The sequence below is a fragment of the Scyliorhinus torazame genome, chromosome 20 (genome assembly GCF_047496885.1).
Source record: "Scyliorhinus torazame isolate Kashiwa2021f chromosome 20, sScyTor2.1, whole genome shotgun sequence".
Lineage (NCBI taxonomy): Eukaryota > Metazoa > Chordata > Chondrichthyes > Carcharhiniformes > Scyliorhinidae > Scyliorhinus > Scyliorhinus torazame.
This window is the reverse complement of record NC_092726.1, coordinates 8,127,957-8,155,318: the sequence shown is the minus strand read 5'-3', so window position 1 is coordinate 8,155,318 and position 27,362 is coordinate 8,127,957. Positions and strand designations below refer to the sequence as shown.

Sequence of the window (27,362 nt, the reverse complement as noted above, 5' to 3'; positions counted from 1 at the left end):
CCATCTCCACCCTCCCTCCATCTCCACCCTCCCTCCATCTCCACCCTATCTCTGTCTCCACCCTCCCTCCATCTTCACCCTCCCTCCATCTTCACCCTCCCTCCATCTCCACCCTCCCTCCATCCCCACCCTCCCTCCATCTCCATCCTCCCTCCATCTCCACCCACTCTCTATGTTCACTCTTCCTTCATTTCCACTCTCCCTCCATCTCCAATTTCTCTACATCTCCAACTTCTCTCCATCTCCACCTTCTCTCCATCTCCACCTTCTCTCCAACTCCACCTTCTATCAATCTTCATCTTCTCTCAATCTCCACCCTCCCTCCATCTCCACCCTCCCTCCATCTCCACCCTCCCTCCATCTCCACCCTCCCTCCATCTCCACCCTCCCTTCATCTCCACCCTCCCTCCAACTCCTCTCTCCCTCCATCTCCACTCTCCCTCCATCTCCAGCCTCCCTCCATCTCCACCCTCCCTCCATCTCCACTCTCCTTCCATCTCCACCCTCCCTCAGTCTCCACCCTGCCTCCTTCTCCACCCTCCCTCCATCTCCACCCTCCCTCCATCTCCACCGTCGCTCCAGCTCCACCCTCCCTCCATCTGCACACTCCCTCCATCTCCACCCTCCCTCCATCTCCACCCTCCCTCCATCTCCACCCTCCCTACATCTCCACTCTCCCTCCAACTCCACTCTCCCCCCGTCTCCACTCTCCCTCCATCTCCACTCTCCCTCCATCTCCAGCCTCTCTCCATCTCCACCCTCCCTCCATCTCCTCCCTCCCTCCATCACCCTCCCTCCATCTCCACCCTCCCTCCATCTCCACCCTCCCTCCACTCCACCCTCCCTCCATCTCCACTCCCTCCATCTCCACCCTCCCTCCAGCTCCACCCTCCCTCCAGCTCCACCCTCCCTCCATCTCCACCCTCCCTCCAACTCCACTCTCCCTCCATCTCCACCCTCCCTCCATCTCCACCCTCCCTCCATCTCCAGCCTCCCTCCATGTCCAGCCTCCCTCCATCTCCACCCTCCTTCCATCTCCACCCTCCCTCCATCTCCACCCTGCCTCCATCTCCACCCTCCCTCCATCTCCACCCTCCCTCCATCTCCACCGTCGCTCCATCTCCACCCTCCCTCCATCTGCACACTCCCTGCATCTCCACATTCCCTCCATCTCCACCCTCCCTCCATCTCCACCCTCCCTCCATCTCCACCCTCCCTCCATCTCCACTCTCCCGCCGTCTCCACTCTCCCTCGATCTCCACTCTCCCTCCATCTCCAACTTCCCTCCATCTCCACTCTCCCTCCATCTCGAGCCTCCCTCCATCTCCACTCTCCCTCCATCTCCACCCTCACTCCATCTCCACTCTCCCTCCATCTCCACTCTCCCTCCATCTCCACTCTCCCTCCATCTCCACTCTCCCTCCATCTCCACTCTCCCTCCATCTCCACTCTCCCTCCATCTCCACCCTCCCTCCATCTCCACCCTCCCTCCATCTCCACTCTCTCTCCATCTCCATTTTCGATCTCCACCTTCCATCTCCACCCTCCCTCCATCTCCACCCTCCCTCCATCTCCACCCTATCTCTGTCTCCACCCTCCCTCCATCTTCACCCTCCCTCCATCTTCACCCTCCCTCCATCTCCACCCTCCCTCCATCCCCACCCTCCCTCCATCTCCATCCTCCCTCCATCTCCACCCACTCTCTATGTTCACTCTTCCTTCATTTCCACTCTCCCTCCATCTCCAATTTCTCTACATCTCCAACTTCTCTCCATCTCCACCTTCTCTCCATCTCCACCTTCTCTCCAACTCCACCTTCTATCAATCTTCATCTTCTCTCAATCTCCACCCTCCCTCCATCTCCACCCTCCCTCCATCTCCACCCTCCCTCCATCTCCACCCTCCCTCCATCTCCACCCTCCCTTCATCTCCACCCTCCCTCCAACTCCTCTCTCCCTCCATCTCCACTCTCCCTCCATCTCCAGCCTCCCTCCATCTCCACCCTCCCTCCATCTCCACTCTCCTTCCATCTCCACCCTCCCTCAGTCTCCACCCTGCCTCCTTCTCCACCCTCCCTCCATCTCCACCCTCCCTCCATCTCCACCGTCGCTCCAGCTCCACCCTCCCTCCATCTGCACACTCCCTCCATCTCCACCCTCCCTCCATCTCCACCCTCCCTCCATCTCCACCCTCCCTACATCTCCACTCTCCCTCCAACTCCACTCTCCCCCCGTCTCCACTCTCCCTCCATCTCCACTCTCCCTCCATCTCCAGCCTCTCTCCATCTCCACCCTCCCTCCATCTCCTCCCTCCCTCCATCACCCTCCCTCCATCTCCACCCTCCCTCCATCTCCACCCTCCCTCCACTCCACCCTCCCTCCATCTCCACTCCCTCCATCTCCACCCTCCCTCCAGCTCCACCCTCCCTCCAGCTCCACCCTCCCTCCATCTCCACCCTCCCTCCAACTCCACTCTCCCTCCATCTCCACCCTCCCTCCATCTCCACCCTCCCTCCATCTCCAGCCTCCCTCCATGTCCAGCCTCCCTCCATGTCCAGCCTCCCTCCATCTCCACCCTCCTTCCATCTCCACCCTCCCTCCATCTCCACCCTGCCTCCATCTCCACCCTCCCTCCATCTCCACCCTCCCTCCATCTCCACCGTCGCTCCATCTCCACCCTCCCTCCATCTGCACACTCCCTGCATCTCCACATTCCCTCCATCTCCACCCTCCCTCCATCTCCACCCTCCCTCCATCTCCACCCTCCCTCCATCTCCACTCTCCCGCCGTCTCCACTCTCCCGCTGTCTCCACTCTCCCTCCGTCTCCAGCCTCTCTCCATCTCCACCCTCCCTCCATCTCTTCCCTCCCTCCATCACCCTCCCTCCATCTCCACACTTGAACCACTCCACCCTCCCTCCATCTCCACTCCCTCCATCTCCACCCTCCCTCCATATCCACCCTCCCTCCATCTCCACCCTCCCTCCATCTCCACCGTCGCTCCATCTCCACCCTCCCTCCATCACCCTCCCTCCATCTCCACCCTCCCTCCACTCCACCCTCCCTCCATCTCCACTCCCTCCATCTGCACACTCCCTCCATCTCCATCCTCCCTCCATCTCCACCCTCCCTCCATCTCCACCCTCCCTACATCTCCACTCTCCCTCCAACTCCACTCTCCCCCCGTCTCCACTCTCCCTCCATCTCCACTCTCCCTCCATCTCCAGCCTCTCTCCATCTCCACCCTCCCTCCATCTCCTCCCTCCCTCCATCACCCTCCCTCCATCTCCACCCTCCCTCCATCTCCACCCTCCCTCCACTCCACCCTCCCTCCATCTCCACTCCCTCCATCTCCACCCTCCCTCCAGCTCCACCCTCCCTCCAGCTCCACCCTCCCTCCATCTCCACCCTCCCTCCAACTCCACTCTCCCTCCATCTCCACCCTCCCTCCATCTCCACCCTCCCTCCATCTCCAGCCTCCCTCCATCTCCAGCCTCCCTCCATCTCCAGCCTCCCTCCATCTCCACCCTCCTTCCATCTCCACCCTCCCTCCATCTCCACCCTGCCTCCATCTCCACCCTCCCTCCATCTCCACCCTCCCTCCATCTCCACCGTCGCTCCATCTCCACCCTCCCTCCATCTGCACACTCCCTGCATCTCCACATTCCCTCCATCTCCACCCTCCCTCCATCTCCACCCTCCCTCCATCTCCACCCTCCCTCCATCTCCACTCTCCCGCCGTCTCCACTCTCCCGCTGTCTCCACTCTCCCTCCGTCTCCAGCCTCTCTCCATCTCCACCCTCCCTCCATCTCTTCCCTCCCTCCATCACCCTCCCTCCATCTCCACACTTGAACCACTCCACCCTCCCTCCATCTCCACTCCCTCCATCTCCACCCTCCCTCCATATCCACCCTCCCTCCATCTCCACCCTCCCTCCATCTCCACCGTCGCTCCATCTCCACCCTCCCTCCATCACCCTCCCTCCATCTCCACCCTCCCTCCACTCCACCCTCCCTCCATCTCCACTCCCTCAATCTCCACTCTCTCGCCATCTCCACTCTCCCTCCATCTCCACCCTCCCTCCATCTCCACCCTCCCTCCATTCTCCATCTCCACCTCTCGATCCACAGCGTCCCTCCATCTCCACCCTCTCTCCGTCTCCACCCTCCCTCCATCTGCACCCTCCCTCCATCGCCACCCTCTCTCCATCTCCACTCTCCCTCCATCTCAAGCCTCCAGCCATCTCCACTCTCCCTCCATCTCCACTCTCCCTCCATCTCCACCATCCCTCCATCTCCACCCTCCCTCCATCTCCTCCCTCCCTCCATCTAAACCCTCCCTCCATCTCCACCCTCTCTCCGTCTCCACCCTCTCTCCATCTCCACCCTCCCTCCATCTCCATCCTCCAATCATCTCCACCCTCCATCCATCTCCACCCTCCCTCCATCTCCACCCTCCCTCCATCTCCATCCTCCCTCCATCTCCACCCTCACTCCGTCTCCACCCTCCCTCCATCTCCACCCTCCCCCATCTCCACTCTCTCTCCATCTCCCTCCATCTCCACCCTCCCTCCATCTCCACCCTCACTCCATCTCCACCCTCACTCCATCTCCACCCTCCCTCCATCTTCACCCTCCCTCCTGCTCCACTCTCCCTCCATCTCCATTCTCCCTCCATCTCCACCCTCCCTCCACCTCCACCCTCCCTCCATCTCCACCCTCCCTCCATCTCCACCCTCCCTCCATCTCCACCCTCCCTCCATCTCCACCCTCCCTCCATCTCCACCCTCCCTCCATCTCCACTCTCCCTCCATCTCCACCCTCCCTCTATTTACACCCTCCCTCCATTCTCCATCTCCACCTCTCGATCCACAGCCTTCCTCTATCTCCACCGTCCCTCCATCTCCACCCCCATTCCATCTCCACCCTCCCTCCATCTCCACCCTCCCTCCATCTCCACCCTCCCTCCATCTCCACCCTCTCTCCATCTCCACCCTCCCTCCATCTACACCCTCCCTCCATCTACACCCTCCCTCCGTCCCCACCCTCCCTCCATCTCCCCCTCCCTCCATCTCCACCCCCACTCCATCTCCACCCTCCCTCCATCTCCACCCTCCTTCCATCTCCACCCTTCCTCCATCTCCTCCCTCCATCTCCACTCTCTCTCCGTTCTCTCTCCATCTCCACTCCCTCCATCTCCACCCACCCTCCATCTTCACCCTCCCTCCATCTCCTCCCTCCATCTCCTCCCTCCATCTCCACTCTCTCTCCATCTCCACTCTCTCCATCTCCACCCTCCCTCCATCTCCACCCTCCCTCCATCTCCTCCCTCCATCTCCACCCTCCATCCATCTCCACCCTACCTCCATCTCCACTCTCCCTCCGTCTCCACCCTCCCTCCGTCTCCAGTCTCCCTCCGTCTCCACCCTCTCTCTATCTCCACCCTCCCTCCATCTCCACCCTCCCTCCATCTCCACCCTCTCTCCATCTCCACCCTCCCTCCATCTCCACCCTTCCTCCATCTCCACCCTCCCTCCATCTCCACCCTCCCTCCATTCTCCACCCTCTCTCCATCTCCACCCTCTCTCCATCTCCACCCTCCCTCCATTTCCACCAACCATCCATTCACCACCCTCCCTCCATCTCCACCCTCCCTCCATCTCCACCCTCCCTCCATCTCCACCCTCCCTCCATCTCCACCCTCCCTCCATTTCCACCCTCCCTCCATTCTCCACCCACTCTCCATCTCCTTCCTCCCTACATCTCCACCCTCCCTCCATCTCCACCCTCCCTCCATCTCCACCCTCCCTCCATTTCCACCCTCCCTCCATTTCCACCCTCCCTCCATTTCCACCCTCCCTCCATTTCCCTCAATTCCCCGTACCGGCTGAGGTTATTCATGAAGCCACTTACACCTGAGGTGTGGTGATGCTCAGGTTAAATCACCACCAGTCAGCTCTCTCCCCTCCGAGGGGAAAGCAGCCTGTGGGCATGCGGGACTATGGTGACTTGTCTCACTTTACGCTACCCATGGGTAAACTCTGCGGAGACTTTTTGTGATAGCAACGTGGCTTCAGCAGTAAGGAACATGCAATGTCCTCCGTGGTCTTGGTTGCACTTTTGCCGATGAGCAGAAACAGCACAGCTCTGATATATTCAATCTTTCTACCTTTGTATAAATGTTCCGATGTGTCTTGTCTCTCCAAATGGACCAATACTGCGCTTTTGCAATACCTGCTGCGTGATTGTTGGCTTGGTGCTTTTCGAACAACATGCCGCGGGTGAATGAACAGCCGCGCAGCAGGGACAAGGAAACGATGGTGAACCGTTTTATATCTTGCTGCAAGGCATTAGACGCTGTTCAACATGATCGCCGGACCGCAACACCGGCACAGCATTCGAGAGTGTTGTCATTTGAAGAGTGCGCTGACCTCAGTGGGACAAGGACGGCCGGTTAGACTGGAACGAAAGGTCGGTGACAACAACTGCAGCTGGACAAGGGCTCCCCTCAATGGAAGTGGTCCCGACGCAGTCACGGTCTATTCCCTCGAAACGGAAAGGGAGGACAAATAAATCCAGATCCCCTTGGATGAAAAAGGGGATAGAAATTAAGATGAGGAAGAACTGGTGTCTGGGAGAGAATCAAGCAGAACACAGAAAGTGCAGAGGGGAAGTGGAAGAGCATATTAGTGAAGTGAAGAGGGATTATGGTCAAAGACTGACAGCCAACGTGAAGGGGAATCTCAATGTCTTCCGGACGTGTATGTGTCTGCAGGTATATAAATAATTAAAAAGGTGGTAATCGGGCAAGGAGAGCCGATTCGGGACCGAAAAGGGAATATACACACGAGACTGAGCACATAGCTGACGAACATCGCTGGGCCTCTGACAAAAATCTTTCATTGGCCACAGGTGAGATCCCAGAGGGTTGGAGGATAGCCAATGTTGTCCCGTTATTTAAGAAGGGTTGCAAGGATAATCCAGGTAATTATAGGCCAGTGAACTTGATGTCAGCGATGGTGAAATTGTTGGAAAAGATTCTCAGAGATAGGATCTATGCACATTTGGAAGCGAACGGTCCTATTAGCGACAGACAGCATGGTTTTGTACGAGGGAGGTCATGTCTCACTAATTTGATTGAATATTTTGAGGAGGTGAAAAAAAATGATTGACAAGGGTTGTCTACATGGATTTTAGTAAAGCATTTGGTAAGATCCCTCATGGCAGGCTGGTGCAAAAGATTAGATCACATGGAGTCAGGGGTGAACGAACTTGATGGATTCAGAACTGGCTTGGCCATAGACGACCAAGGGTAGCAGTGGAAGGGTGTTTTTCCAAATGGAGTTCTGTAACTAGTGGTGTTCCGCAGGGATCAGTTCTGGACCTCTGCTCTTTGTAATATATATAAATGACTTGGAAGAAAACGTAGCGGGTCTGATTAGCAAGTTTGCGGATGACACTATGATTGCAGGAGTTGGGGACAGTGTTGAAGATTGTCAAAAAATACAACAGGATATAGACAGGCTGCGAAATTGGGCAGCGAAATGGCAGATGGAATTTAACCTGGACAAATGTGAGGTGATGCATTTTGGTAGATCCAATTCAGATGGGAGCTATAAAATAAATGGCAGAACCATCAGCAGCAGAGAGACACAGAGAGATTTGGGCGAGCAGGTCCACAGATCCTTCAAAGTAGCCGCACAGGTGGAAATGGTGGTAAAGAAAGCAGATGGCATGCTGGCCTTCATAGGACGGGGTATCGAGTATAAAAGCTCAAATTATGTTTCAGTTACATAGAACGTTGGTGAGGCCACATTTGGAATACTGTGTCCAATTCTGGTCACCGGACTACCAGAAGGACGGGGAGGCTTTGGAGAGAGGACAGAAAAGGTTCACCAGGATGTTGCCTGGTATGGAGGGTTTTAGCTGTGAGGAGAGATTGGTTAAACTAGGATTCTTCTCCCCAGAGAGACGGAGGCTGAGGGGCGACCTGATAGAAGTTTATAAAACTATTGGGGGAAGAGAAAGGGTGAACAGTTGGAGGCTTTTTCCCAGGGCGGAAATGACAATTACAAGGGGGCACAGGTTCAAGGTGAGGGGGGTTAGGATCAGTGGAGGTGTGTGGGGGAAGTATTTAACACAGAGGGTGGTGGTGGCCTGGATGCACTGCCAAGTGAGCTGGTTGAGGCTGATACGTTAGTGACCTTGAAGACTTACCTGGATAGGCACATGAACAGACGGAGTACAGAAAGATACAGGCGGTTGGTCTTGAAGGGACTCATGCTCGGCGCAGGCTTGGAGGGCCCAAGGGCCTGTTCCTCTGCTATATTGTTCTTTGTACTAAATTTGCATGTTTCTTTGCCAAGGAGGGAGATGTGACCCAGACCATGGTGTCAGAGGAGGAAACTGTGACTAGAAGAGTTCAAAGTTAATAAGGAAAAGGTGTTGAATAAGCTGTCGGCGCAAAAAGTGGAAAAGACACTGGGGACAGATGGGATGCATCCGAGGATATTGAAGGAAGTGAGAGTGGAAATTGCAGGGTCGCTGGTCATAATCTGTCCATCAGCCCTAGACTTGTGGGGGGGGGGGGGGGCGGGGGGGCTGTCAAAGGACTGGGAGAAATGAAAATGTTTCTTCCTTGTTCAAAAACATTTGTACGGATGAGATCAGTCCATTTAACTTCAGTGGTGGGGAAGCTTGGGGAAACAATTATTCAGGATAGAATTAGTCATCATACGGAAAAATATGGTTCGATTGGGAACAGCTAGCATGGATTCCTTAAAGGGAATAACCAACTTGCTGAAGTTTTTTGGGAAAGATAAAAGAAAGGGTCGATGAGGGTAATGATGTTGATGTGGTGTACCCTGACTTTCAGAAGGCATTTGATACAGTGCCACACAACAGACTTGTGGGAAACATTAAAGCTCGCGGAATAAAAGGGACAGTAGCAACTTGGATACAAAACTGGCTGAGCAATGGGAAGCAGAGAGTAATGGTCAATGGATATTTGTCAGGCTGGAGGAAGGTTTGTCGTGGTGTTCCTTAGGGGCCGAATTAGGATCATTGCTTTTCCTGACGTGTATTAATGACCTAGATCTTGGTGTACAGAGGACAATAACAAAATTGGAGGATGATACAGTATACAATCCTTGTAAGTTTTGTGACGAGGACAGAGTAGAACTTCAGGAGGGCAGAGACAAGTTGGTGGTGTGTGAAGTTCAATGTGGAGACGTATGAGGTGATGTATACTGGGAAGAAAGAAATGGAGAGACAATACAAGATGAAGGATAAAATTCTTCATACGTGCACCTGGGTGCAGTTGTGCATCGATCATTGAAGGAGGCAGGACAGGTGGGGGAGAGCAATTAATAAAACATAGAGTGTTCAAGATTTTATTACAGCGGCATAGAGGAGCAAGGAGGTCACGCTGAATGTATACAAGACACTAGTGAAACCTCAGCTGGAATATTGGGAACTCTTCTGAGCATTGCGCGATAGGAAAGATGCGAACATGTTGGAGAGGGTGCAGGAGAGGTTTACGCGGATGTTCCAGGGATGAGTAACTTCAGGGATGAGGATTGATTGGATAGGTTGGGACTTGGAGGGAAGAAGGTTAAGAGGAGGTTTTATAGAGCTGTCCCAAATCACGAGGGGGTTGGACAGAGTGGAGAGGGAAAAACTGTTTGGTTTGTAAAAGGATGAAGCACGAGAGGTCACAGATTGAAAGAACCTCATTAGCACCGTGCAGTCCAGTAGGACCTAAGACACGTTCCTGAAAGATATCAGGAGAAAGGGGATGTGGTCTTCTGTCTCCGCGAGCTAGCAGAATTACATCACCAGAGGGAGTGTGTTTAACGTGACCCAGTCTTGGTTTGCCTTTTGCCTGTGAGCAGAGCTCTGACCCCTTCATTCACAATAAATGTTCCCACGTTCCGAGTGGGCCCAGAACGTGGGAACGCAATCCCTTCTGTGTGACTTCTTTCTGCGATGAGAACTGCACGTCAGCACCTCCAGGTCTGGCTGTTATATCGAACCCACTTTGTGCTTTAATAAGGAGGACCAAGGCAGGATCACATAACAGACTGGCTCCAGGTGGAGTTATATTTTAAATAATGACTTATCTAAAATATATACATTACTCTTAAATCCACCAGGATGATAAAATCACCAATAGTCTTCTTGTTGAAAGATGAATTATTTAATGAGTAAGAAAATAATAAACTGTGAGTCCTTTGACTGAATACTAAACTAACTATAAAGAAATAAAGTACAATACAGATAACTATATAACTATGCACGATTATAACAAACTATTCTAACTTCTCTCATTCTCGCTATTCTATGTCTTGCTTGTTCATTGTTCTTGATCACACTCTCGAACTAACTAAGAATCCAGTCCTCAGAGTATCTAACTGTGAGACACCTAGTGTTGAAATGACTGTATGACATTTACATACATTGATCATGTATATTGATGTCTGAATATCACTGCAGGTAGAATAGCAGAGAATCACTTACGTTGTGCAGCATTCCATTAATCCTGACATGCACGCACACCTCATGCAATCAGAGTTTTTCCAGGATTCACTATCTGCATGCCAAGTGCCATCAACGTCATCTCTACATGTCTTTGTTACTGGAGCAAGAGTGAGTGAGCGAGAGAGAGAGAAAGAGAGAGAGAGAGAGAGAGGTTAGTCTGTCACTGTAACATCAAAGTCTGAAGAAGTATAATGGGGTAACTTTGATCTTAGTGCTTTGGAAGGTTTAATGTCCATCACCGGTCTCTCTGGACCTGGGAAGAGCAGGTTCCTTTTCCAAGAGGGTCTGTCCCTGAGAGTTTGACCGCGTGAATCTCGGAAGGCTAAGGCAGGTGTGACGAGGGCTGTCTCTCACACGCTCCTTTTTTAATAAAAATGGATTTTATTACAAACATGCATCAAAACAGGTTACAGTGAATAAACACCCTGTGAAACATGCTTCCCAACAATCAACTACACTGTCTGCATAGTTTCCCCTCTTTCAACCCCCCTCCCCTCCCCATCACCCCCCCCTCCCCATCACCCCCCCCCCCACCCCCCCCCCCCCCACTCCCCTGCGACGAACAGCCCCTCAAACACCGTCACAAACATCCCCCACCTTTCCTCAAACCCCCCCCTGCTGAGCCCCTTAACTCATACTTTACCTTCTCTCACCGCAGGAAGTCGTACAGGTCACCCAACCAAGCTGCTCCCCCCGGTGGCGATGCCAACCGCCACTCCAGCAAAATTCACCGCCGTGCAATCAGAGAGGCGACGGCCACGACATCGGCCTTCCTCCTCTCCATGAGCTCCGGCTTCTCTGAAACCCCAAATATCATCACCAAAGGGTCCAGGTCCACTCCCTCCTCCACTATCCTGGCTAAGACCGCGAACACCCCCGCCCAGAATCTTCCCAATTTTTCCCAACCCCAAAACGTGTGCGCGTGATTCGCTGGCCCCTGCCCACACCTCTCACACTCATCTGCTACCCCCTGAGAGAACCCACTCATTCTCGCCCGAGACATACGCACCCTGTGCACCACCTTAAACTGTATCAGGCTCATCCTTGCCCAAGAGGAGGTCCCGTTTACCCTGCGCAGCGCCTCACTCCATACTCCCCAATTGATCTCCATTCCCAACTCCGCTTCCCATTTCTCCTTGATCTTCACCACCCGCTCGCCTCCCTGCTCCCCCAGCCACTTGTGCATATCCCCAATTCGACTCAAGAGGACTCATCTACTGAGGTAGTATGGGCTGAGGTTAGAAACAAGAAAGGGGAGGTCACCCTGTTGGAGGTTTTCTATAGGCCTCCTTCTGGAAGGGCATGGGTAAAAGGTCAGGAGCCCAATGTACTGGAGGAATGTTTCCGTGGTTACTGGGAACAAAGACTTTATGGTGAAACAGTTGAGAAACAGTGGAGAACCTTCCAAGTGATTTTTCACAGTGCTCAGCAAAGGTTTATACCAACAAAAAGGAAGGACGGTAGAAAGAGGGAAAATCGACCGTGGGTATCTCAGGAAATAAGGGAGAGTATCAAATTGAAGGAAAAAGCATACAAAGTGGCAAAGATTAGTGGGAGACTAGAGGACTGGGAAATCTTTAGGGAGCAACAGAAAGCTCCTAAAAAAGCTCTAATGAAGAGTAAGATAGATTATTGGAGTAAATTTGCTCAGAATCTCAAAACAGATAGTAAAAGTTTCTACAAATATCTAAAACAAAAAAGAGTGGCTAAGGTAAATATTGGTCCTTTAGAGGATGACAAGGGAGATTTAATAATGGGAGGTGAGGAAATGGCTGAGGAACTGATCAGGTTTTTTGGGTCGGTCTTCACAGTGGAAGACACAAATAACATGCCAGTGACTGATGGAAATGAGGCTATGACAGGTGAGGACCTTGAGAAGACTGTTATCACTAAGGAGGTAGTGATGGGCAAGCTAATGGGGCTAAAGGTAGACAAGTCTCCTGGCCCTGATGGAATGCATCCAAGAGTGCTAAAAGAGATGGCTAGGGAAATTGCAAATGCACGCGTGATAATTTACCAAAATTCACCAGGCTCTGTGGTGGTCCCAGCTGACTGGAAAGTAGCAAATGTGACACCACTGTTTAAAAAAGGAGGTAGGCAGAAAGCAGGTAATTATAGGCCAGTGAGCTTAACTTCGGTAGTAGAGAAGATGCTGGAATCTATCATCAAGGAAGAAATAGCGAGGCATCTGGATGGAAACTGTCCCATTGGACAGACGCAGCATGGGTTCATAAAGGGCAGGTCGTGTCTAACTAATTTAGTGGAATTTTATGAGGACATTACCAGTGCGGTAGATAACGGGGAGACAATGGATGTGGTATATCTGGATTTCCAGAAAGCTTTTGACAAGGTGCCACACAAGGTTGCTGCATAAGATAAAGATGCATGGCATTAAGGGGAAAGTAGTAGCATGGATAGAGGATTGGTTAATTAATAGAAAGCAAAGAGTGGGGATTAATGGGTGTTTCTCTGGTTGGCAATCAGTAGCTAGTGGTGTCCCTCAGGGATCAGTGTTGGGCCCACAATTGTTCACAATTTACATAGATGATTTGGAGTTGGGGACCAAGGGCAATGTGTCCAAGTTTGCAGACGACACTAAGATAAGTGGTAAAGCAAAAAGTGCAGAGGATACTGGAAGTCTGCAGAGGGATTTGGATAGTTTAAGTGGGGGAGGGGTGGCATTGTTAGTCAAGGACAGTATTACGGTGGCAGAAAGGACGTTTTAAGAGGACTCATCTACTGAGGTAGTATGGGCTGAGGTTAGAAACAGGAAAGGAGAGGTCACCCTGTTAGGGGTTTTCTATAGGCCTCCGAAAAGTTCCAGAGATGTGTTGGAAAGGATTGCAAAGATGATTCTGGATAGGAGCGAAAGCAACAGGGTAGTTGTTATGGGGAACTTTAACTTTCCAAATATTGACTGGAAACGCTATAGTTCGAGTACTTTAGATGGGTCCGTTTTTGTCCAATGTGTGCAGTTTTCCTGACACAGCATGTAGATAGGCCAACGAGGGGCGAGGTCATATTGGATTTGGTACTGGGTAATGAACCAGGACAGGTGTTAGATTTGGAGGTAGGTGAGCACTTTGGTGATAGTGACCAAAATTCGGTTACGTTTACTTTTGTGATGGAAAGGGATAGGTATATACCTCAGGGCAAGAGTTACATCTGGGGGAAAGGCAATTATGATGCGATGAGGCAAGACTTAGGATGCATCAGCTGGAGAGGAAAACTACAGGGGATGGGTAAAATGGAAATGTGGAGCTTGTTTAAGGAACAGCTACTGCGGGTCCTTGATAAGTTTGTACCTGTCAGGCAGGGAGGAAGTGGTCGAGCAAGGGAACCGTGGTTTACTAAAGCAGTCAAAAGAGGAAGAAGGAGGCTTATGTAAAGATGAGACATGAAGGTTCAGTTAGGGCGCTCGAGAGTTACAAGTTAGCTAAGAAGGACCTAAAGAGAGAGCTAAGAAGAGCCAGGAGGGGACATGAGAAGTCTTTGGCAGGTAGGATCAGGGATAACCCTAAAGCTTTCTATAGATATGTCAGGAATAAAAGAATGACGAGGGTAAGAGTAGGGCCAGTCAAGGACAGTAGTGGGAAGTTGTGCGTAGAGTCCGAGGAGATAGGAGAGGTGCTAAATGAATACTTTTCGTCAGTATTCACACAGGAAAAAGACAATGTTGTCGAGGAGAATACTGAGATTCAGGCTACTAGACTGGAAGGGCTTGAGGTTCATAAGGAGGTGGTGTTAGCAATTCTGGAAAGTGTGAAAATAGATAAGTCCCCTGGGCCGGATGGGATTTATCCTAGGATTCTCTGGGAAGCTAGGGATGATATTGCTGAGCCTTTGGCTTTGATCTTTAAGTCATCTTTGTCTACAGGAATAGTGCCAGAAGACTGGAGGATAGCAAATGTTGTCCCCTTGTTCAAGAAGGGGAGTAGAGACAACCCCGGTAACTATAGACCAGTGAGCCTTACTTCTGTTGTGGGCAAAATCTTGGAAAGGTTTATAAGAGATAGGGTGTATAATCATCTGGAAAGGAATAATTTGATTAGAGATAGTCAACACGGTTTTGTGAAGGGTAGGCCGTGCCTCACAAACCTTATTGAGTTATTTGAGAAGGTGACCAAACAGGTGGATGAGGGTAAAGCAGTTGATGTGGTGTATATGGATTTCAGAAAAGCGTTTGATAAGGTTCCCCATGGTAGGCTACTGCAGAAAATACGGAGGCATGGGATTCAGGTTGATTTAGCAGTTTGGACCAGAAATTGGCTAGCTGGAAGAAGACAAAGGGCGGTGGTTGATGGGAAATGTTCAGACTGGAGTCCAGTTACTAGTGGTGTACCACAAGGATCTGTTTTGGGGCCACTGCTGTTTGTCATTTTTATAAATGACCTGGAGGAGGGCGTAGAAGGATGGGTGAGTAAATTTGCAGATGACACTAAAGTCGGTGGAGTTGTGGACAGTGTGGAAGGATGTTACAAGTTGCAGAGGGACATAGATAAGCTGCAGCGCTGGGCTGAGAGGTGGCAAATGGAGTTTAATGCAGAAAAGTGTGAGGTGATTCATTTTGGAAGGAATAACAGGAAGACAGAGTACTGGGCTAATGGTAAGATTCTTGGATGAGCAGAGAGATCTCGGTGTCCATGTACATAGATCCCTGAAAGTTGCCACCCAGGTTGAGAGGGTTGTTAAGAAGGTGTACGGTGTGTTAGCCTTTATTGGTAGAAGGATTGAGTTTCAGAGCCATGAGGTCATGTTGCAGCTGTACAAAACTCTGGTGCGGCTGCATTTGGAGTATTGCGTGCAATTGTGGTCACCGCATTATAGGAAGGATGTGGAAGCATTGGAAAGGGTGCAGAGGAGATTTACCAGAATGTTGCCTGGTATGGAGGGAAGCTCTTATGAGGGAAGGCTGAGGGACTTGAGGCTGTTTTCGTTAGAGAGAATAAGGTTAAGAGGTGACTTAATTGAGGCATACAAGATGATCAGAGGATTGGATAGGGTGGACAGTGAGAGCCTTTTTCCTCGGATGGTGATGTCCAGCACGAGGGGACATAACTTTAAATTGAGGGGAGATAGATATAGGACAGATGTCAGAGGTAGGTTCTTTAATCAGAGATTAGTAAGGGCGTGGAATGCCCTGCCTGCAACAGTATGGAAGATAAGGGAATAGTGTAGATGGGCTTTAGAGTGGTTTCACAGGTCGGTGCAACATTGAGGGCCGAAGGGCCTGTACTGTGCTGTAATGTTCCATGTTCTATGAGTCGCAAAAAGTTGGTTTACCGCAACAGGTGTTAAGAAGGCGAATGGAGTTTTCTCCTTCATTGCTAGAGGGATGGCGTTTGAGACTAGGGAGATTATGCTGCAATTGTATTAGGTGTTAGTGAGGCCACACCTGGAGTATTGTGTTTAGTTTTGGTCTCCTTACCTGAGAAAGGACGTATTGGTGCTGGAGGGTGTGCAGAGGAGATTCACGAGCTTAATCCCAGAGCTGAAGGGGTTGGATTACGAGGAGAGGTTGAGTAGACTGGGACTGTACTCAGTGGAATTTAGAAGGATGCAGGAGGATCTTATAGAAACATATAAAATTATGAAGGGAATAAATAGGATAGATGGGGGGAGGTTGTTTCCACTGGCGGGTAAAAGCAGAACTAGGGGGAAAATAAGGGGAAGCAGATTTAGGACTGAGCATAGGAGGAACCTCTTCACCCAAAGGGTTGTGAATCTATGGAATTCCTTGCCCAGTGAAGCAGTAGAGGCTCCTTCATTAAATGTTTTTAAGATAAAGATAGATAGTTTTTTGAAGAATAAAGGGATTAAGGGTTATGGTGTTCGGGCCGGAAAGTGGAGCTGAGTCCACAAAAGATCAGCCATGATCTCATTGAATGGCGGAGCAGGCTCAAGGGGCCAGATGGCCTACTCCTGCTCCTAGTTCCTATGTTCTTCTGTTCCCACAATGAGCCCTCAGCCTGTCTGTAGGTCAAACTTGTGGTGATATACATCACTGTAAGTACACAAAGGATTAATGTACATACACTACACCTAGCGAGACACCAGAGGGAGCACCAGAGACATGACACACAGACAGTCAACCAATAGGTCAATATGATAGGACACGACCAATGGGCAGTCACGATACACACAGAGGTGACACTACCACAGGGGGGGCATTACACCAACCCATATAAAAGGACACATCACACATGCTCAGCCTCTTTCCAGTGGAGACTCTCAGTGAGTACAGACACAGGGTTGATTGAACATCACACCCACCACATGGATCGCAGCAGACTGGTTAGTCAGTCTGAGTAGCTATAGCAGGATTAACAGTAGCGTCGAATCCAAGTAGGAGAATTGTTAACAGTAATAAACGTGTTAAAGCTATCTCCAAGTCTGAACCTTCCTTTGTTAGAGTGCACATCAAGGAAGCAGCTTCTGCTACGACAAGAGCATAACAAAACAGAACCCTTGTTTGTATTCGACAGCCAAGCAGCGGCCCCTGGAGCAGGAGCTCGCTAGTTTGGCCAGGCGGAATATTGGCCCAGTCCTCCTTGGATCCTCGAGGAAGAGGAGAGCGTGAAAGTCAATCCCTGAGGCAAAGCTCCGTGTGGCTTGAAGCATTTACGTCAGTTCTCATGCTTACCTCGTTTCCCCCCTCCCCCCCCCCCCCCCCCCCCCCCCCCCCCACACCCCTTCCCAGATAGAGTGCTGAGATTGGAAAGGTTCAGTACTTACTTTTATAGATGCCTTGCTGAGGAGCCCTGTAGCAGGATGATTCTCCATAGCGCACAGCCAGGAGCAGAAGAGCAACGCACACCAAGAACTTCTGTCGGGTGGGTGTCAGGAGGGAGGTGGGGGAATAATTGGAGAACATGTTGAAGAGTTCAGTCTGGTCAATAATGTCATGGTCAGACGTGAAAGAATTTAAAAATGTTATGTTTATCAGCTGAACCACCCTCTCGAGTATAAGTATGCTGTGAAAACACTGGAAAATGGTCCACAATAGTGAAATGGGTGAAGCGTTAGCAATCGAAACACAATGGTTTCGAGAGCGTCACTTCAATTAACCCAACACCACTGTCTCCAGGAACAAAAGAAATAGATCAATAAATCAACAAACAAACAAAAAAAATGCTTCACAGCTCCAGGGTCCCAGGTTCGATTCCCGGCTTGGGTCACTGTCTGTGCGGAGTCTGCACGTCCTCCCCGTGTCTGCGTGGGTTTCCTCCCACAGTCCAAAGACGTGCGGGTTAGGTGGATTGGCCATGATAAATTGCCCTTAGTGGCCAAAAAATGTTAAGTGGGGGTTACTGGGTTATGGGGATAGGGTAGGTACGTGGGCTTCAGTGGGGTGCTCTTTCTAAGGGCCGGTGCAGACTCGATGGGCCGAATGACCTCCTTCTGCACTGTAAATTCTAAGATTCAATGACACCCCAACTCCAATTAACCACCAGCCTTGTGATTATACATCCCATATCCAACACCGACCTCCACCTCGCTGCCCTGGGATATCGGCTGCTGGAACTGAACTCTGGCAGGTCCTGGTTGGCTCCCAAAGTGAACGGAAGTCGGGGCGACAGCCTGTGCTGACCACCGTCAAGCCGGGGCCGCAGAAAGACCCCGGACCCTCATCAAACCTGCCAAATGCTGGAATCTCGGCACTTGTGCCTCCCGACTGATTCAGTCGACATGCCTTCTCCTGCCTTGCTGGGTCACTGTGGAAAGGTGGGGGGGGGGGGGGGGGGGGGGGGGGGCAGTGCGACCTGGTCAATCCCTGAACGCTCGTCATTCTCCTTATCTCTCATTCATTTCTCCTTCCATTGACACCCCCTGCTATCCATTTTACAGTCATTCCCAATCAGAAAGGCGGTCGACGTGGGGCTGGGGCTTCCTATTGTTCCCACTCAGTTTTGGGCCACTGCTGTTTGTCATTTTTATAAATGACCTGGAGGAGGGCGCAGAAGGATGGGTGAGTAAATTTGCAGATGACACTAAAGTCGGTGGAGTTGCGGACAGTGCGGAAGGATGTTACAAATCACAGAGGGACATAGATAAGGTGCAGCATGGGCTGAGAGGTGGCAAATGGAGTTTAATGCAGAAAAGTGTGAGGTGATTAATTTTGGAAGGTATAACAGGAAGACAGAGTACTGGGCTAATGGTAAAATTCTTGGTAGTGTGGATGAGCAGAGAGATTTCGGTGTCCATGTACATAGATCCCTGAAAGTTGCCACCCAGGTTGAGAGGGTTGTTAAGAAGGCGTACGGCGTGTTAGCTTTTATTGGTAGAGGGATTGAGTTTCGGAGCCATGAGGTCATGTTGCAGCTGTACAAAACTCTGGTGCGGCCGCATTTGGAGTATTGCGTGCAATTCTGGTCGCCGCATTATAGGAAGGATGTGGAAGCATTGGAAAGGGTGCAGAGGAGATTTACCAGAATGTTGCCTCGTCTGGAGCGAAGATCTTATGAGGAAAGGCTGAGGGACTTGAGGCTGTTTTCGTTAGAGAGAAGAAGGTTAAGAGGTGACTTAATTGAGGCATACAAGATGATCAGAGGATTGGATAGGGTGGACAGTGAGAGCCTTTTTCCTCGGATGGTGATGTCTAGCACGAGGGGACATAGCTTTAAATTGATGGGGGATTGATATAGGACAGATGTCAGAGGTAGGTTCTTTACTCAGAGAATGTAAGGGCGTGGAATGCCCTGCCTGCAACAGTAATGGACTCGCCAACACGAAAGGCATTCAAATGGTCATTGGATAGACATATGGACGATAAGGGAATAGTGTCGATGGGCTTTAGAGTGGTTTCACAGGTCGGCGCAACATCGAGGGCCGAAGGGCCTGTACTGCGCTGTAATGTTCTATGTTCTATTCTAGAACGAGAGGACACAGGCTCAAGATAAGAGGCAGCAAATTTGAAAATGAGTTGAGGAGAAACTACTTCTCCCAAAGGGTTGTGAATCTGTGGAATCCGCTACCCCAGAGTGCGGTGCATGCTGGGACAGCGAGTCAATTTAAGGAGGAGTTAGACAGATTTTTAATCAGTAATGGGTTGAAGGGTTATGGAGGACGGGCAGGACGGTGGAGTTGAAGCCAGGATGGGATCAGCCATTGAAGGTGTTTAAGCTCGGGAGGTTCCCTGCCCGATTTTGCAATCCAACTCTTGATCTGTAACACTGTAGGTAAAAGATGAGGAACATATCGGCCATGATAGAATGGCAGAGCAACCTCGATGGGCTGAATGGCCCAATTCTGCTCCGATATCTTACGAACCTATTAACTTCAGAAGTTGTCACTCAGAGCATTGCTCAGTAAACCAGCCCGAGTCAATTGGATACACCTTGTGGAGAGGATTGAGGGGTAAGATGACAATCCTCAATCCCCATGTCACTAACTCACCACCGTGACCAAAACCAATTGTCCACCTTGAGGACGCACACGGTGATATCTCAGCTCAGAGCCTCCACCGAATTGGACGCAGGACGTGACATGTCTATTGAGACATCAGCATTCCTGCGAGCGAGTCCCAATCCTCCAGAATTGCAATGGAGAGTCCAGGAATGGGTTTCTGGAACCCACGGATAAACCGTGAAATAATGTTGTTGCGGATGCCAGAAGAAGTCAGCTGTGTTTATATCTGTGGGCATTAGGAATTAGAGCTAGCTTTAAGTTTAATTTACACTTCTCATTTGTCGGTTTGAAAGGTGAAGGCTGGGGTGGTTTCATTGTGAAGAGGAGGCAGCAGGTCCTGGGGCACTTTGTGTGTCACTCAATATAACACCCAGAAATATATCAAAGCAAATTGGGAACTCGAACCCCAGGAAAACATCTTCCACATTCGAGACATTTCAGCTCGAGACTTGCTCCTTCACAGAATGTAAATCTCAGTTCACAATCTAGTTTCTCATTCCCGTTGTTCTAAAAGATTGGATCTCACTGTCCAAGGTGTTGGATGTTAATTGTGGGGATATGTCTTTCCCACGGAAAGCCACAGTTTCTATCCTGCTCCTGGTCAGGTTCACAGCAAAGATTCCCTGCATTTATTGTTGTTTTACCGTCAATTCACAGTGAGACCGAGTGAACATTAGGCTTTATTAACCATGAACTCGCCTGCCAGTGGCGGCTGTACAAATGAGTGCCACCCACAGGTGGCCGGCCTATATATGGCCCCGGTGAGGGCGGAGCCAGAGGCGGAGCCCACCGGGGTTCCAGTATAGTACCTGGAAGTAGCTCGTATCACCACTTCCAGGTCATAGGTCACAATAGGTCACATAATTGTACAGGCAGCTCATGCATTCGGCGAATACATTCACCCCCTGTTAAAAAAATCAAGTCCAGCGGGGGTGACGTGTGGTCATTAAACATTCAGTCTGTCTGGAGGCCGGATCATTCTTTTAGACCTCCTCAGCTCTGGCGATGCGACGGGCACGGTTGTTGCAGATGGTGACTCCGGGGGCATTGTGTCTGGAGCTTGAGCCTCAGTCGGTGTTTCGGAGATGGTTGGGGGATGGGGGTAGGCAGGGGGGTGGTGGGTGGTGGCAGTACCGGCACGGGACAATACAGGAGACCCAGGGGGGCGTAAGGGGTGCTGGGGGTGGCAGTAGGCAAGGGGAGGGGGGCGTGTTGGCAGGGGAACAAGCTGGCGCCAGGTCTCGTAGGGAAACCGTATCTTGCCGTCCGTCCTGGTGCGCGATGTAGGCGAACTGGGGGTTGTCGTGTAGCAGCTGGACCCTCTCGACCAGGGGGTCGGTCTTATGGCTCCTCGTGTGCTTCCGGAGAAGGACAGGGCCCGGAGTTGTCAGCCAGGATGGAAGCGAGACCCCGGAGATGGACTTCCTGGGGAAGACAAACAAACGGTCGTGAGGGGTCACGGTCGTGGCTGTGCAGAGGAGAGATCTAATGGACTGGAGCGTGTCGGGGAGGACTTCCTGCCAGCGGGGGGTCGGAAGACCTCTAGACCGGAGGGCCAGAAGGACGGCCTTCCGTACCGTCGCGTTCTCCCTCTCCACCTGCCCGTTTCCCCGCGGGTTATAGCTCATAGTCCTGCTCGGGGCGATGGCTTTGCTGAGCAGGTACTGACGTAGCTCATCGCTCATGAACGATGTGCCCCGGTTGCTGTGGATGTAGGCAGGGAAACCGTACAGTGTGAAGATGCTGTGCAGTGCCTTTATCACAGTGGCCGAGGTCAAGTCGGGGCAGGGGACAGCGAAGGGCAAGCCGGAGTACTCGTCGATGACGGTGAGGGGAGGGGCCCTTTGAAGTCAATACTTAGGCGTTCAAAGGGCCGGGAGGCCTTTACCAGGCGGGCCTTGTCTGGCCGGTAGAAGTGCGGTTTGCACTCCGCGCAGACCTGGCATTCCCTGGTCATGGCCTTGACGGCCTCGGTGGAGAAGGGCAGATTGCGGGCCTTAATAAAGTGGGTAAGCCGGGTGACCCCTGGGTGACAGAGGTCATCGTGGATAGCCCGAAGTTGGTCATCTTGCGTGCTGGCGCATGTGCCGCGGGACAGGGCACCTGGGGGCTCATTGAGCTTCCCAGGACGATACTTGATATCGTAATTGCAGGTGGAGCGTTCGATCCTCCACCTCAAGATTTTGTCATTTTTTATTTTGCCCCGTTGTGCGTTGTCAAACATGAAGGCGACCGACCGCTGGTCGGTGACGAGGGTGAACCTCCTACCGGCTAGGTAGTGCCTCCAGTGCCGCATGGCTTCCGCTATGGCTTGTGCTTCCTTCTCGACCGAGGGGTGTCGGATTTCGGAAGCGTGGAGGGTCCTAGAGAAGAATGCTACTGGCCTGCCCGCCTGGTTGAGTGTGGCGGCCAGTGCGACGTCTGAAGCATCGCTCTCTACCTGAAAGGGGACGGATTCGTCCACCGCGTGCCTTGCGGCCTTGGTGGTGTCGTCCTTGATGCGGCTGAAGGCCGAGCGGGCCTCAGCCGTCAGGGGAAAGGTGGTGGTTTGAATAAGTGGGCGGACTTTGTCCGCATAGTTGGGGACCCACTGGGCGTAGTAGGAGAACAGCTCCAGGCATCGTTTGAGGGCCTTGAGGCTGTGGGGAGGGGGGAGTTCCGTGAGGGGGCACACACGGTCGGGGTCGGGCCCTCGGACTCCGTTCTCCGCGACGTAGCCGAGGATGGCCAGTCAGGTAGTGCGGAAAACGCACTTTTCTTTGTTAAATGAGAGGTTGAGGGATTGGGCGGCCTGGAGGAACCTCTGAAGGTTGGCGTCATGGTCCTGCTGATTGTGGCCGCAGATGGTAACATTGTCCAAGTATGGGGATCTAGCCCACAAACTGTACTGGTCCACTATTCGGTCCATCATTCCCTAAAAGACCGAGACCCCATTAGTGACTCTGAAGGGGACTCTGAGGAAGTGGAAGAGTCGGCCGGCTGCTTCAAAGGCAGTATAGTGGCGCTCTTCTGGGCGGATTGGGGGCTGGTGGTAGGCCGACTTCAGATCGACCGTTGAGAACACCCGGTACTGCGCGATCTGGTTGACCATCTCCGCTATGCGGGGGAGGGGGTACGCATCCAGTTGCGTGAACCGGTTGATGGTCCGGACGACCACCACTTGCGCTCTCCAGGGGCTGTTGCTGGCCTCGATGATACCTTCACTCAACAGTCGCTGGACCTCTGACTTGATAAAAGTCATGTCCAGGGAACTGGACTGCTTGCTCCTGGTGGCGATGGGCTTACAGGCGGGAGTGAAGTTCGCAAAGAGCGAAGGGGGGGGGGGGGGAGACCTTGAGGGTCGCGAGGCTGCACACCGTGAGGGGGGGCAAGGGTCTGCCGAACTGTAGGGTCAGGCTTCGGTGACGACATTGGAAGCCTAATCCAAGCAGTAGGGGGGCGCAGAGGTGGGGGAGGACGTAGAGCTTAAAATGAGCGTACTCTGCCCCCTGCATCGCGAGATTGGTGATACACTACCCCCGGATCTGAACCGAATGGGACCTGGAGGCAAGGGAGATTGTTTGGGAGGCTGGGTAGATCTGGAGGGAGCAGCGCCTTACCGTGTCAGAGTGGACAAAGCTCTTCGTGCTCTCGGAGTCGAAAAGACAGGAGGTCTCGTGCCTGTTGACCCGGACGTTTTTCAAGTGCTTCAGCTGCGACTGGTCGAGGGAGACTGCGCCAAGCTGCAGGTAGCCTGCGTGGTCAGCGGTATCACAAGATGGCGGCCCCCATGAGTCGCACGTGTCAGGCTGTGGTGAAGATGGCGACCAAGATGGCCGCCCCCATCGGTCGCACATGTCGGTCGGTGCCGGAGCCGGCGGCCAAGATGGCGGCCCCCACGAGCCGCACAAGGCTGATGACGCGTCTGAAGGGAGCCTTCCGGGCAGGCACGCAGCCACATTGCGGGGTCTGCGGGCCTGCGAGTCCATGGGTCGGGCCTAGTGAGTTTTCGATTTCTGGGCCTTAGGTCGGCCCAGCCAGACTCGAGCAAAGTGTCCCTTCTTCCCACAGTCGCTGCACGTCGCGGTGCGGGCTGGGCAACGCTGCCGGGGGTGTTGACCCTGGCCGCAGAAGTAGCACTGCGGTTCCCCGGGCTGGACTGGCAGCCGCTCGGCACAGGCCCGCGGCATAGTCGGGTCCGACGGGGGCCGCGATGAGGGTGTCCACGTGGGGTTCGCCGGGTCCACGGGGAATGCACTGAGGCTCTAGTAGGCCACCTCTAACGAGGTAGCTAGCTTTACCGTGTCTCGCAGGTCAGAGGTCCCGTTTGCCAGCAGGTGCTGCCTGATGTAGTTCGATCAGACCCCAGCCACGTAGGCGTCCCGGATCCGTAGGTTCGTGTGCTTCTCCACCGTCACATCCCAATAGCTGCAGGTCCTCGCGAGTAGGGTCAGGGTTTCCAGGTATTCGTCCAGCGATTCCCCGGCATGTTGACGGCGTGTAGTGAGGAGGTGTCGGGTGAGCACCTCGTTTACAGGTTTCACAAAATGTGCCTTGAGGGTTGCGACCGCCGCCTCGTACGTGGCAGCTTTCTCGATCATCACGGAGATTCGATGGCTAATGCGAGCGTGGAGGAGTCGCAGCTTGAGGGTTTCAGTGGAGGAGTCGAGGTAGGCCTTGAAGCAGCGAAGCCAATGTTCGAAGATCTCCTTGGCCTCTGATGTGCGCGCGTCGGGTTCGAGCTTATCTGGCTTTAGAGCGGCTTCCATGGTGCTGTCGATGGTTAATAAATTGTTATACCGTCAATTCACAGTGAGACCGTGAGAGCGAGTGAACATTCGGCTTTATTAACCATGAACTCGCCTGCCAGAGTCGGCTGTACAAATGAGTGCCACCCACAGGTGGCTGGCATATATATGGCCCCGGTGAGGGTGGAGCCAGAGGCGGAGCTCACCGGGGTTCCAGTACAGTACCTGGAAGTAGCTCGTATCACCAATTCCGGGTCATAGGTCACAATAGATCACATCATTATACAGGCAGTTCATGCATTAGGTGAATACATTCACCACAATTGTCATTCTCCCTCGGGACCGGGGAGGGACTGCTGAACATTGTCAATGAGCTGGTTAATTAATGCTCACTGTTAACTGCTTCAGGACATGGGACATTGCTGTCTCCTGTTCTCCCGTCTCTGCGAGCACGAGAAGGTGTTTCCCACTCCGCAATCCCTCAATTACAGGGTCTTCACTCGGGAGCAGGTTTGGGAACATTTCCGAGACACGGAACCAAATATTGTGTGTTCCAGCTGTGTCTCCCAACTCCCTGTTCCGCCTGCTGACTGTGTCACCTCCCCCCAAAACAGGTATCCCGTTTTTGATGCTGTTGGGGGCGATGGCTCACCAGGGGAAGGCGGCAGTTGCCAGGTTCTTGGCACCAAGGCTGGCTCTGCTGCGCAGGAGGGCAGGAAAAAGAGTGGTCAAACTGTAGTGATAGGGGATTCAATTGTAAGGGGAGTGGACAGGCGTTTCAGCGGACACAATCAAGACTCCAGGAAGGTATGTTGCCTCCCAGGTGCAAGGGTCCTGGATATCTCCGAGGGGCTGCAGGACATTCTAAAGAGAACAGCCAGCAGTCGTGGTGCACACAGGCACCAACGATCTAGGTAAAAAAAAACGGGATGAGGTCCTACATGCTGAATTTAGGGAGTGAGGAGTTAAATTAAAAAGTAGGACCGCAAAGGTAGTAATCTCGGGATTGCTACCAGTGCCACGTGATAGTCAGAGTAGGAATGAGAGGACAGACAGGATGAATGCGTGGCTTGGGAGAAGGTGCAGGAGGGAGGGATTCAGATTTTTCGGAGGTTCTGGGAGAGCTGTGACTATTACAAATCAGACGGTCGACACCTGGGCAGGACTGGAACCAATGTTGTTTGTTCGTGCTGTTGGGGAGGGTTCAAACAAATGTGGCAGGGGGGGATGGGAACCAATGCAGGAAGTCGGAGGGTAGTAAAGAAGGGATAGAAACAAAAGGCAGTAAGGAGAAAAGTGGAAGGCAGAGAAACAGATTGAAGTGCATTTATTTCAATGCCAGAGGCCGAACGGGCAGAGCAGATGAAGTCAGGGCATGGACGGGCACATGGGACTGGGATATTTTAGCTATTACTGAAGCATGGCTGAGGGAGGGGCAGGACTGGCAGCTCAATGTTCCGGGGTACAGATGCTATAGGAAAGATAAATTAGGAGATAGAAGGGGAGGGGGAGTTTCTGATTAGGGACAGTATCGCGGCAGTACAGAGAGAGGATATATCCGAGGGTTCACCCACTGAGTCTATATGGGTAGAACTGAAAAAAAGAAGGGAGAGATCACTTTGATAGGACTGTACTATAGGCCCCCAAATAGTCAGCGGGAAATCGAGAAGCAAACATGTAAGGACATTACAGATAGCTGCCTCAAAAAATAAAGTGGTAATAGTAGAGTACATTAACTTTCCCAACATTGACTGGGACAACCATAGCACTCGGGGTTTGGATGGAGAGAAAGTTGTCGATTGTATTCAGGAAGAATTCCTCATTCAGTCTGTGGATGGCCCGACCAGAGAGGGGGCAAAACCTGACCTCCTGTTGGGGAATCAGGAAGGGCAGGTGACGGATGTGTTAGTGAGGGATCACTTTGGGACCAGTGACCATAATTCCATTAGTTGTAGGATAGCTGTGGAGAATGAATGGTGTGGCCCAAAAGTTAAAATTCTAAATTGGGGCACGGCAGGAACTTTCAAGAGTTGATTGGGGGAGCCTGTTTACAGGCAAGGGGACAGCTGGTTGGTGGGAGTCTTTCAAACGGGTGTTAACTAGGGTCCAGGGTGAGCACATTCCTCTTCGAGTGAAGGGTAAGGCTGGTAGAAGTGGGGAACCCTGGATGACTCGGGATATTGAGGCTCTGGCCAAAAGGAAGAAGGAAGCGTGTGACGTGCATCGGCAGCTGGGATCAAGTGGATCCTTTGAAGAGTATTGGGCCTGTCGGAGTAGAGTTAAGAGAAATCAGGAGGGAAAAAAGGGGACATGAGATTGCTTTGGTCGATAAGGCAAAGGAGAATTCAAAGAGCTTCTACAAATACATAAAGGACAAAAGAGTGAGTAGGGAGAGGGTAGGGCCTCTTAAGAATAAACAAGGTCACCTGTGTACGGATCCACAAGGGATGGGAGAGGTCCTAAATGAATGTTTCTCGTCAGTATTTACTATTGAGAAACATCCTGTAGAGGACAACCTGTAACAATCCAAGTCTTAATGCAGGTAACCTCACCAAGAAAATGTTCCCAGATCAATAATCCCTCATCAGTATAATCTTACTCAGACACACACACACACATACCATACTCAGCCCAACGATACACCTTTGCTGTCACGGAGAGAGTGATTTCTGTTCTGTCGGGTGGTGTGG

The 27,362-nt window shown here is 52.1% G+C and overlaps 1 protein-coding gene across 1 annotated transcript in view; it reads right to left on the bottom strand.

The window, feature by feature from the left end:
- LOC140396731 (beta-microseminoprotein-like) overlaps positions 1-27,362 on the bottom strand; it is a 30,302-nt gene extending 2,940 nt beyond the window's left edge. The window contains exons 1-3 of the mRNA XM_072485479.1: positions 27,294-27,362; positions 17,273-17,363; positions 10,517-10,634 (exon numbers count right to left, since the gene is read on the bottom strand). Coding sequence (XP_072341580.1) covers positions 10,517-10,634; positions 17,273-17,363; positions 27,294-27,296 — 212 coding nt within the window. The 5' untranslated portion in view covers positions 27,297-27,362. The remainder of the gene's footprint in view (positions 1-10,516; positions 10,635-17,272; positions 17,364-27,293) is intronic.